General features: G+C 42.3%; 1 protein-coding gene across 1 annotated transcript; it reads left to right on the top strand.

Moving 5' to 3' along the window:
* Positions 1 to 60: 60 nt before the first annotated feature.
* Positions 61 to 11734, top strand: WDYHV1 (WDYHV motif containing 1; the record flags this gene model as incomplete). Its single annotated transcript, XM_010131133.1, has 5 exons — positions 61 to 160; positions 668 to 718; positions 2741 to 2889; positions 3231 to 3355; positions 11601 to 11734. Coding segments are annotated over 5 exons (559 nt in total), but the record flags the coding sequence as incomplete, so codon positions are not given.
* Between the last annotated feature and the right edge of the window lie 513 nt (positions 11735 to 12247).

The raw sequence follows: 12247 nt of genomic DNA, 5'->3' as shown, positions 1-12247 counted from the left end.
CGCTCCTGCCCGCTGGAAATGAAGCTGGGAAAAAAATTAATCAATTCTTGTGTTTTACAGTGAAGAAAATGTTTGGAAACTTTGTGACTACATCAGGAGTCAGGATCAATACCCTTTAGAAGAATTTTATGCTGTTTTCATATCCAATGATAGGAGGACGGTGAGTCAGTCAGGTGTGATCTGAATTGCAGCTACAGAGTGATTCCAGCCCTCAGACGGCAGCCCAGTGTAGGTGGAACATGGGCCCAGGCCTTCAGACCACAGCCCGACGTGGGTGAGACACGGGCCCAGGCCTTTACTGCAGCCCAGCCTGCGAGGCCTGATGCAAACCCCCTCTTGCAGCCCTCTCTGGCTCAGGGACCTGCACACCACACCACATGAGATCTTTCAGTTACTTGATGCATTCAGGACTGTGGGAAGAGGCACTACGTCCTATGAGCTGGAGGGGGCTAATTCTTCCCTGTAATCTGTCTCTTTAGGAGAATGATTACGTTACATGGTCCACAGTAGTACCTCCAACTTCTTGCTCTGAAAGATAGAAACTAGAGAAAATTTTCTGACTGCAGCACAGATATAAGTGGATAGCTTAGCAAAGAACTACCCAATTAACCCAGAATTAATCTGAAAGGTATTATTCACTTGAGATTTATTCACTTGTAACTTTCAGATTCCACTCTGGAAGCAGAAATCAGGACGTGGAGATGAGCCTGTTGTCTGGGTAAGGCAGTTTCAAGTGTGTGCTTCTGTAGTCGATAGCTGCAGGATCAGATGTGGGCAGAGTCAGCCATCTTCACCGTAACTAACTGTTATGTTTGTGTTCCATCTCAGCATGAGAAAACACTTTTTTACTGTGAGGGAGATGGAGCACTCAAGCAGGTTGCCCAGAAAGGTTGTGGAGTCTCCATCCCTGGAGATACTCAAAAGATGTATGGACGTAGTCCAGGGCAGCTGGCTCTGAGGTGCCCCTGGTTGAGCAGGGGGTTGGACCAAAAGACCTCTAGAGGTCCCTTCCTTAACATTTTATAGTTTTATATTAATAGTTCTTATTCTTTTATAACAGGTTTATAAAGAGCCTAAATCTGGTGCTCCCTTTTACCTCCCTTTAACCTCCCTTTACTTCCTTTTATTCGTAGTAAATTAACAGTGAAACAGTCAGTAAAATCTGCAGGTGACAAACCTCAGCATTGGTAAGGTTTGTGAAAATTGTTGAGGCTGCCAGCTTTCTAGAATTTTAAGTAGATGTCTGCACTTTTAAGACGTAGATGGATGAAAATATCCACGTAGGCCTGACAGAGTATAGGAAAATGTGTTACTTGTATTCAGGAGTCAGCAATTAAACTGACCCATAAATGGTGTCATTTGATCAGTGGATGTAATTTGGTAATTGCCACTACAGAATCCCTTCCAGATATGTATCATTATAAAGTTCATTCAGTTACCTGGCATGAAAAAAATCCTCTGTTTCTTGTGGCAATTTCCGTTTCTGAAATTCTGCAAAATAATCTTCAAACTTTTAAAGTTCTGTGATTGCTGGTTTGTTCATTCTTTCCCAAAATATCTTTGTACGTGTAGTGTAAAAAAAAGTTGAGTTTAAAAAGAGATCCAGGAGTTATGAAGATGATCTAAAAAGGAGTAGGAGAGTCAGGAGAGGCCGCTGCAGAATGTGGTGAATAAAAATTAACGGATCCGGGATAAAAATTCATGGATCGAAAGGTGGTTTAACTTTGATCAGTTTCAGTGGATCGTGGGAAGCTTGTAGCTCATTTTTCTTATGCTCTGTAACAGCTTGTTCTAAATATTGTTGCAACAGTTGTAGGTGTATATTCGTCTGGCAAAATAGCTTGCCCAAGGTCTTTTGTATTTCAGTCCCTGGGTGGTTTTGTTTAATATTGGAAGTGTCAAAAGACAGTATTTCAATCTTTTTCTTGTGAGTGGGTTTAATGTAAGCTTTAGTAAGCTGTTAACAGCTACCTTCAATTTAATTTTGGAAAACAGCAGTATATGTACCTGCCAATTCCTCCAGCCCTCCACCACACCTGTTTTTCTTACAAGTTAAGGAAAAAAACTGCACCTGAGAACCCAAGTGTCAAGACAGGAGTTACCATGAAAAAGTGTGATGCAGTACCCCTAGGGTGTTTTTCCCCACCTTCAGGGGCTGCTACAAGAATTCGTCTGACTCTTGCACTTCTCCTGATTTGAGCTGTTTGCTGCTTTTTTGGTTGCATGCTGCTTTTTTTTGGGTGCTTCTGGCAGCTAAACACTCGGCGCTTGAATTCACAGACTGCATTACTGCAACAGGTACAACATCTCGTATTAGACGAAATCACTAGATAATCCTAATGTGAAGCTGTCATCATATATTGTTGTGAGTTTTTGTTTAGGAATGGGACTAAGACAAAAATGCTTATCCTGCTCAGTCTTTGTTTTGGTGTGGGACGTGAAAGAGATTGGCTCTTTTCTTAGGAGTAGCACTGACTTTAGCCATCCAGGCTTAAGTCAAAGGAGGCTGCAAATGAATGGGGGGAATCCAGAGGTTTCTTGAAAGGCAGAATGGGTGAGACAGGTGTTAGAAACTGTATCCTAATGCCAGAAATGTTAGAGGCTTAATACTTCAAGGGCAGAAAGCAGAATCTAAAGAAAGGGTCTGGAGCATCTGCTTTGAGGAAGCACTTTTATTCACTCCCTCTGGCAGTTCCTTATTAAAAGCTGTTTCACTAAAGGCAATTACCCTTCTTCCCAGGACTACCATGTTATTCTACTTCACGTTTCCAGTGGGGAGCAGAACTTCGTTTATGATCTTGACACTGTGTTGCCGTTTCCATGTCCTTTTGATGTGTACAGTGTGGAGGCCTTTAGGTCGGATGATGGCCTTCGTCCAGAATTTCACAGGTGATGACATAAAACATAAAGACCACGAATGTTGTTTCATGAGATCAAAGCTGAGGTTCTCTTTGTAGATGTGCAATGGCAGAGGGGTTTTGCTATACTCTGGTAAAATAAATGCACTGTGTTATTTTTCTAAAGCTCTTTGCCTTAGTCATCAAAAGCCCTTTTTTTCCTACTGTAGTTTTTTGTTAACTAATTAGCTGCTTGGCACAACATTGCTGATTTTTGTATCTAATTAAATTAATGCTCCTTGATGGGAGGAAAGGGCTCTTGTTCTAGGTGACTAATGCAGTATTGCATTAGTATACACATATCTTTTTTTACAAGTTTGCATTATTATTTAGGAAAATCAGAATGATTCGAGCGGATTTGTACTTGAAGACGTTTGCTTCAGACAGATCTCATATGAAAGACGCAAATGGGAGATGGCAGGAACCTCCTCCTTCATACCCTTGCATTGAAACTGCAGGTAAGCTGCCTGAGCTCCTTTTTTCCTGCTTACGGTGTTAAATGACATAATCCAGGATACACAGAAGAAATAAATTCACTTCCATAACATGTGTCCAGAAGCACATCCAGCTTATTATTTCATGTGGAACAAAAGACACAAAAATGTGAAGCATTTGGCCCTTCCTTTTCTGAACATGTAAAGACTAGCTTCCCTGCTGACATTTACCGTTATCAAACGTTAATTACTGATCTTCATAGACTGAGCAGAGAAGGAGGGGAAAGTAATACCGCTCTTTTGTTACAGCGAGGAACTGAAGCAAAGAGGCCAAACAACTTGCTTAGGGGTCACGAAGTGAATTTTTAACACACTGGTTATATTGTACTTTAACTAGCAGGTCTCATCCTGCCAGAGCAGGTTATTTTGACAGGAGGAAGTTTTCAGGCTTTGTTCAGTGTGCTGGGTTTGCCTGCATGAGTTGTTTGAGGTTTCTTTATCAGGTGAAAGGACCTGAGAACACCTTAAGGCAAACTGTCAAGTCAGCAAATTTTTCCCCAAGCCTTAAGCCTCTTTTAAGTGAGAGTCTGGATAATAGCCTCTGGGCCAAGCAGAGAGAGAAGTAAAGACTTGCCTTCTTTTCTGTTCTCTAGAGCTGCTTAAACCATTCTTGTCACGCAGCATTTCAGCTTTTCTAATCATGCATTTGACAAGCTGGCTAACATTTGCCGTGTGTTTGTTTGTTCTCTCATTTTCTTACCAGATGGAGAAAAGTGTGGTGAAGTTTTGCTTTGAACGAGTTTTCATGCTATTGCTCTGCATGTTTGGTTTTGCTGCTTTTTTAAATACTGCAGTACCACTATGTGCTTATATTTGAGAAGGCAGGGTCAGAGAAACGTGTTGTGTGTTTAGGTCCAAGTTCATTGTCATTTGAAGTTGTTGGGAAGTCAGCTCTCAGTCTTTGCTCTTGGTTCTATGGAAACCTGGTGTTTCACACTTTCTGAACGTGGCCAGGAGCACATAATGTAGTCTTCATTGTGAAGCTTTATGTGTTTTCTAGACAATCCAGGTTCCGAAGCACCTTAAATGCTATGTCTTGGCCCTTATCTCCAGTACAGTTTCATACAAAGCTGGTGTAGCAAGTGGAGAATGACTGAACTGCAATTCATGGTTCACTGTTAGCTGGAGCCTCCTGGATGCTGGGGACTTTTTGCCTGTGGAAACTTTGTTGCGATTGTTGAGAGCTAATGAAAGTGGGAGGAATATAGATGAGGCCAGGCCTGGAAAGTGAAAGACTTCTACTCTGATCAAAAGAGTGGAAATCATTTCTTGTGGATAATAAGTTACAGAATGATTCCAACAGTTGCAGGTGTGTACATTCACCTCCAGCTGTAGTGAATGACTCCATAGCTGCAAACCCTGTAACTCTACTCTTATCTCTCTTGTTTGGCTGAGCTTTCCCTCACTTGATGAGCAGCAGCCACATGGTCTAAACATAGATCTTCATTCCTCTTATGCTTTATTTCTTTGCCCTGTCCCTTGCCATGATGGAAGAAACACCCATAGGTCATCCAGTCAAAAACCTGCTCGGAACAAGTTGTTCCTTAGAGCTCTGCCCAGTCTAGTCCTGAACACCTCCAAGGATGGAGATTCCACCATCTTTCTGGGCACTCTGTTCCAATATTTGACCATTCTCATGGTAAATGAAAAAATAAAATAAAAAAAATCCCAGTATGTAATCAGAATTTCCAGCATGCTTTTTTTGCTCTTGTCCTGTTGCTAGGCTTCTCCAGGAAGTTTCTGGATCCATCTTCTCTGTTTCTTCTGATCAGGTAGATGTAGACAGCAGTAAGGTCTCCCCTTCATCCTTTCCATTTATGACTGAGCAGGTCCAGTTCTCTCAGCCTCTCATTGAATGTCATGTTTTCCCACCTCAAACAACTTGATGTTCCTCTTCTGGACTCACTACAGTATGTCAGTGTTCTGAGGTTTGGTTTTCTTTTTTTTTTTTGTACTGAGAAGCTCCAACTGTACACGGTATTTCAGCTCTGTGCCGGTGTGCTCTGGTTTTCTGGTCAATTGGTGAAAGAAACCACTCACCTTGCATCCACTGAAGATGGAAGGTCGTTCACTAGGTAGCTTTGAGAGCTGGATCGGAACAGGAATAGACTGTATCAGGTCTAGGATGTCTAGTTGAAGTTGTCTTTCATTCAATACCAGTTTCTCCAGCTTTACTATCTTCCTAGCATTCACCTGAGATACAGTGATGTGTACTGCAGTATGCGCAGCGCTGTAACTCCCTGAGGAGTCTGCGTTTAACTGTTGTGGAACAGGCACATGCTTCAACCTTTAGCTGAATCTAAGTCCTGTGTTTCAGTGATGTTTCATAGATGAGCGTGTGTCCTGCAGGCCAACATACAGGTTTAGGAAGTGTTGCTGTCAACAAGTGGAACTGGTAATTCTCTTCCTTCAGAGACTGGTAGGGCAATGTCTCAGCACAGTTTTATCAGGCATAAAAGCGCCTTGATGGAAAGCTGGGTGGCAGACCTTTTGTTATCATAAGACAGCTTGGAGTATTAATGCCAAACCCTGTTGCAGATAACTTTTCTCCCTGCCGTTTCACTTAGATAGAGTACTCTGCTTTCCATGTTAATTTGTGTTTGCATAAGATTAAATTGTTTACATATTTCATGTTAGAGGTGACTAGTATAGTGGCTGACAGAATTGTCCATGCATTGCTTTAGTATCGGTTTATTTGTGAGGCACATTTAGATCAGAGCATCTATTATTTGCTGTCATTTAGAGTAGCCAAATTCCTAAGCTCTTCAAAAAAGATGATTACAAAAGCATACAAGGCTTTTATATTCCTTCTGTCTGCTGCCGTCTTCATGTTTGAAGACTGAAAAAATACAATAGAAATGTATCAGTTTTTTTTAATGTGTGAGCATTGTGCTGTTAAAAATAAATGTGCCCGTAAACTCTTGGTGTTTAAAGATAATTAGCACTCCAGTACTATTGTGTTGATTACAAATTGCTATGTATTAAAGCATATTAGTTGTATTTATATACACTGCTCTTCTTATCCCACATGGTTTTAAAGCTTTTAGTGAACTTAAAGACAAAAATGTTTGCTCTTGGTATTAAAATATTGCCTCTTCTAGAGCAGAGCAGCTGTTAAGCCTGAATAGAGCCCTTTGGAAAAGGAGATTTGGTAGTACCTAAGTGAGATGTAAGCTAAAAAAGGACCTTCAGTAGCATAGTGTAATTTACCCAGTCTGGAGCTAGGTCAGGATACTGGGACCAGTGATCCTTTTTTATGAAGTATACCAGGAAATGTTTAAGGACTATGAAACTGCTTTTGGAATCGAATCAAGGAATCTATCAGTAACCAATTAAGCATTTTTTTTCACCACTACTAACTCTTAAACTGTATTTGTGCTGCTCGTGAGGTTGAAAAATAAACCTTCTAAAATAAACTTATCTTGAGTCATTGTTGTAGGTTAACCCCAGCTGGCAATTAAGCACTACCCAGCCGCTTGCTCGTTGCCCCTCCTGCCCCTGCAGTGGGATGGAGGAGAGAATCAGAAAACAAAGCCCAACTTGTGGGTTGAGGTAAAAGACAGAGAAGGAAGAGAAAATAATAATGATAACAGAATACACAAAACCAGTGATGCACAGTACAGTTGCTCACCAATGCCCAGCCAATCCCCAAGCTGCAGCATTCCCCAGCCAACTCCTCCCAGTTTATGTACTGGGCAGGACGTTTGGTATTGGATATCCCTTTGGCCAGTTGGGGTCAGCTGTCATTGCTGTGCCCTCTCCCAGCTTCTTGTATACCACCAGCATCCTCTGTCAGGGCAGATATGAAGTTGAAAAGCCCTTGACTTAGTATAACACTGCTTAACAACTAAATCATCAGTGTATTGCCAACTTTATTCTCATCCTAAATCAAAGAACACAGCACTGTACCAGCTGGTAGGAATAAAATTAATTCTATCCCAGTTGAAACCAGGACAGTCATAAATTCCAATCCATGCTTAAACTGAAGCTGGAACTAGGTGATTTGATTCTTTTTTAAAAGAACCTTATTTTTAAAAAACAAAATCCCAAACCAACCAACTAAACAAAAAACCCCTCAACATCTCATCAGAACTCACATGCTAAGCATTAGCCTTTTGCAGCTGGTTCTGCTCTAGTTTCCCAGAGCTAAGCCTCTGTGTTTCTTACTGGCCTTGTTCCAGCCTCTGCTGCTGTGTTTGCCTGGAGAAGCTGGCTGACCTAATGGTGCCCGGTGCTTGCTCCCCTAGCCCCATCCTCAAAGGTGCTCTGCTGGAATAAGCATCCTTGAGCTGCAGTCGATTCCCTTGGTCCCACCTGGTTGCCAGTGGCCCCCTGTTGGAAGAAAACGGGGACGAATCTGGTATTTTGTTCAAATAATAAAAACTGAGAAGGTACAATTTGGGACACAGATTCATTGTTCCAGGCCTGGTGAGCCCTGTCTGTTTGGTGGGTTTTTTTTTTAAGTGTTCGCTCCACAAATTTAGGTCTGATATTGCTTAGTTCACGAGTCCTGATGAGATCAGTCCTCCTTACTGCAAGTCTGTGTAAAATAGTAGTGCATTTCAAAATTACTCGAACAGATGGTCTTACGGCTTACATACAACCCTTAGCATCAGCTCTAACACCGAAAAGCATTGGTTTAAATTTCATCTCTCTCTAGGTGTTTGGTAGCACACTGGCAGGATTAATTTGTGAAGGCTTTTTGGTTTTTTTATTACTATTCAAATCCCTGGTAGTCATAAAGGATGGGGTTTCACTTGTTTGGTTGTTTTTGTTTTGAAGAGCATGAGTAGGACAGCTGAGAAATTCTAGAGGCGCTGTATATGACACATCTATGTAATAGGAGAGCTACTAGACAGAGGCCAGGCAGATGTCTGCAATTTCTTTTTGTATCTCCTCTCTGAAGTGGTGGTAGGATCCCAGTGAAAGCAAAAAAGAAGCACTTGATATGCTCATATGTCACTTCATGGGAACCTTCTGCTCCTCTCATTGGAGAATAAATCTCCAGTCTGTCAAGGTAGGTCCTTACTTCATGAGCTTTTGTGGAAGTAAGGACTCAAGCTGGCACAGAATCAATAAAACTAAGTGTAGAAGTATTTAAATTCTGTAAATGGATTATTGACATTTCACCACTTTCTGTGAAAGGTAATTTAAGGTGACCAGCTCTGGTTTACGCTGAGATGGACCAGGATAGTTTGCACTGTCAGTTATGTCTCAGCTGCGGGGACAGCACCCTCCAGCTGTGTGGTAATGGCCTTTGTAACTCTGCCTGGAAAACCACTTCTCCCTGTGCTCAGATGAGAATGACGAGATCTGTAAACACGTACGAAAGTTTCTGAAGAAACGTCTTTCTAGGTGTTTTATGTATCCCCAAGGTTAGGCAGCAGCAGAGCTGATCTTGGAGGCTTTGTTTCAGACTGACTTACCCACAGCAGCCCTTCAGCTGCCTTCTAACTACTGTTGGCAGAAGTTACAGGTGTGCTGGCTAACAATGCCATCTGAGAATGTGTTATTGCGTCTCTGCTTGGGGCAAAAGTGTCATCCTTGATTAAAAGAATAAAACTATGCAAGGGTCCCAGAATGCACCAGCTAGGTCTCATTGACAGCGTACATGTGTAACAAAGTGGGTTTGGTCAAAGAGGAAGGTTAGCTCTGAGCATGTACAAGTGCAAGCTAGTATAACAGCCCCAGCACCTGAGGAGGACTGCAAGTTAACACGTATCTTAAAAAAAAAATTCTGCTACTCTTGCCTTTGTATAAATGTCATACAGAGGTGGTCGTCCTTGCCTTTGTGGAGAAATCTTCTTGGTGTGTCAACTTAGCATCCATATCTCTTTTGTAAATTCTGCTGTTTGCTGTGTTTCTGTCAGCTTCAGGGAAAGGACTTCGAGGTGTTCTTGTGAACCCTTGCAGAACCGTTTCCAGAAGCTGCAAGGTCTAACTTGACACGTGTGGCATTCAGATGTCAGAAGAGTGGCATTAGAGAGACTGTTACCCCCTGAACTGGGTAAAACCGGTGAGGCCTCACACTGTTTTTACTATGGGCAGCTCTCATACTGCTTCAGTGCCATCTACTGACCAGTTCTTAGACCATCCGCTCTTCACAGGCATGTTCTTGTTTGCTTTGTTGAAACAATTTTTCATTCAATTTTCATTTAAACTTCTCTGATGGTCTGTGTTATGCTCTGCTTTCAAGAGAATCTCTGAATTCAAGAGAATATTTAGTTTCCTACAGACGTGACAACAACTCTCAAGTCGCTAACAACAGCAGATGTGTTTGGAACTGAACTGGAACAATCCCCTTGGGGCTTCTTCACCATTCACAGAACAGCTTTATGGAATTGTTATTTTACTATGCTGAGTGCTCATAAAGCAGGGGATTATATCTTTATCTTTCAAGTCTTAAATTATATGAAAAAGGACATTAATTTTAAAACAAAAGCATCTGGGGGGAAAAGACAAGTTGGGAATTGGAGAACAGGCTTACCAGTCTACCAGCAGGCAAGAGCTGTTATCTGCCACTAATTGTTCTTGAGCTACAGCAGCAAACTGCTGGGCTTGTGCTATTTTAAATCCCCACATAGTCAGGCGAAAATTGGCCCTGTTCTGCCAGACTCACTTCAGCCGTAGGAAGATACTTGGCTGAATGTAAGGATTTTCAGGATGCAGAGCCCAAACAGGTTAGTAAGAGTTAGGGGCCAGACCTCAGAAGTGGTGAGAGCTGGGATTAGGCAAATCACAAAGCTGTGCTGTCGTGTAGATGTGGTACAAACAGAGGGCTTCAGGGGCTGGATTATGTCTGGGATTCCTGGGCGTGGATTCCTGAACATTTAATTACACAAGCTTTTTGCAGCTGAAGCAAATTCCATCCTATGGATTTTCTAATCCATTCATTAGAGCCTTCTCTTGTTTGTTTCTTAATCCTTAAATGTGCACACAAATCATCCATGTTAAAACAAATACTTAAAATATAGCAGGAAAGCTGTAACAGTAAATCCACTGGCCCTCCCACTCCGTTCTTTAAACTCATTCTCTTCCAGTTTTCTTTTAACGGGCATTTAGAAAGGTTATTTGCACAGATTGTCAGTGAGAAAAACCAACAAGCCCAGGGATGTTTGTAGTCAGAGCTGAACAGGCTGAGGAATCGGAACCCCCTGCTCAGCATGGTTTTGTGTCAGCAAAGCTTGTTCCAGGCTGGCTCCAGAAAAAGGATGTGTAAGGCACCTAACCCCAAAACTACGCACCAGCACTGAGCTCTCTGGGATCCACCATCAGGACAAAATGGTTTCTACCCCTGCGGGGTCAGAGCAGATGAAATGCCTGGCAAAGAGCAGTCAAGCTAACTTTTCTCTTGAAACTGGAGCAGTTAACCTTTTCCCCTCTGACTTCATTCAGTGGTTCAGGATTCAAAAAACCAAATGTTTGCCCCTGGCCTAGGTTTGTGCCCCTCACCCAAGCATCCCTCTAGGCTATGGGCTGGTTGCGTCAGAGGTTTCCTCCTGTCTGTATGTCCTGGACTTGCAGTGGGCTGGTGTACAGCAAGGACAGAGTTCAGGGCTGGAGGGAGAGGAAATGCAGAGCACATACTGTAGCCTGGGGAGTAACAAATTGTAGGTTTGCCAAGGGGCGAACCTAACTTCTGAGAGACACTAAGCAACTTCCAATTCTGGCTGCCGCTCTGATCCAGTTCCTCTGTAGTCAGTGCAAAAGCTGATTCACTTGACTTTGTTTTGGAGCTTCGTGGTGAATGGTGACTCCCCTGCCTTTGAGTAATCAGGTCTGTGTGAATGCAGGAGGACTACAAGCACCAGTGGTGCTGCAGCTCCCTGTGTTGGTTGTTACCTGCACTCCAGTTCTGTGATGCTACTTCACCCTTTTAGGCTACCGTTGTGGGGAAAAACCTTGCTCTTCCCTGCGCATACTAATTCGTAATGACTAAGGATGCTTACTGATCCGGTAATGTGATTATTGCCGTGGGCAGAGAGGGGTCAGGGGCAAAAGCAACATTTCAGAGACTGGAAATAGATTTTTGTAGCACCGTACACTTTGCAGAATCTTACCAGACTGCTGCTCAGCAAGTGTGCTACAAACCCTTCGCTGTTTTGAAATGAACTGAGGATTTTCTGGGCATTTCCTTGACAGGTGTATACCTGTGCTGCAGAAGCTGCATCAGGAACTTAAATATTTGCCTTTTCTGGTCCTTTTTTAGACTCCAAGATGAACTTGGATGATTTCATCAGTATGAATCCCAAAGTGGGATGGGGCTCAGTGTTCTCCCTTCTGGACTTTGTGCATCGATTTGGCAGACAGACGGGATACACCTGTTCCGTGGAAGGACAGTGAAGTGATCAAAGAAGTTCTCTCTTCTCCTGTTTTGAGGGGGTGTGTCTTGTTTTCCTGCTCTTACATTGTATTTATGGTTTACATTTCTGTTCGTGGAATAAGTATTTGGGAAAATAGAAATCCCAGTGAGGCATATAATGAACTGAATAAAAACTTTTATTTTGATTATGTAAGAAAGGACTTGGTTTTTAATGTCAAATAAAGGCAGACATCCCACCACAAGCATACCATCTACTGCGCCCAAATTGAAAAGAGCATTTACATGCTGCAAGAAAAGCTTTTGGAAAAATGTATGCATAAAACATTGAACAATATAGCTCAAATTGCTAGACTGTCACATTCTAGCAGTGAGATACAGTCTATGTTCTTTCTGTTAGGATTTCTGTCACTTAAATAAACAGATGTTGCATCTCACTTTAGTCACCAACTTTATCAGTGAGGCCTTATTTAGCAGAAGCCTGAGAGTCAGACCCAGAAAGGGAACACAGGTTTAGGAGAGCGATCTTGAACTCC

Source organism: Buceros rhinoceros, unplaced genomic scaffold (assembly GCF_000710305.1).
Source record: "Buceros rhinoceros silvestris isolate BGI_N320 unplaced genomic scaffold, ASM71030v1 scaffold18732, whole genome shotgun sequence".
In the NCBI taxonomy this organism is placed as follows: Eukaryota; Metazoa; Chordata; class Aves; order Bucerotiformes; family Bucerotidae; genus Buceros; species Buceros rhinoceros.
This window is presented reverse-complemented; position numbering and strand designations above follow the sequence as displayed.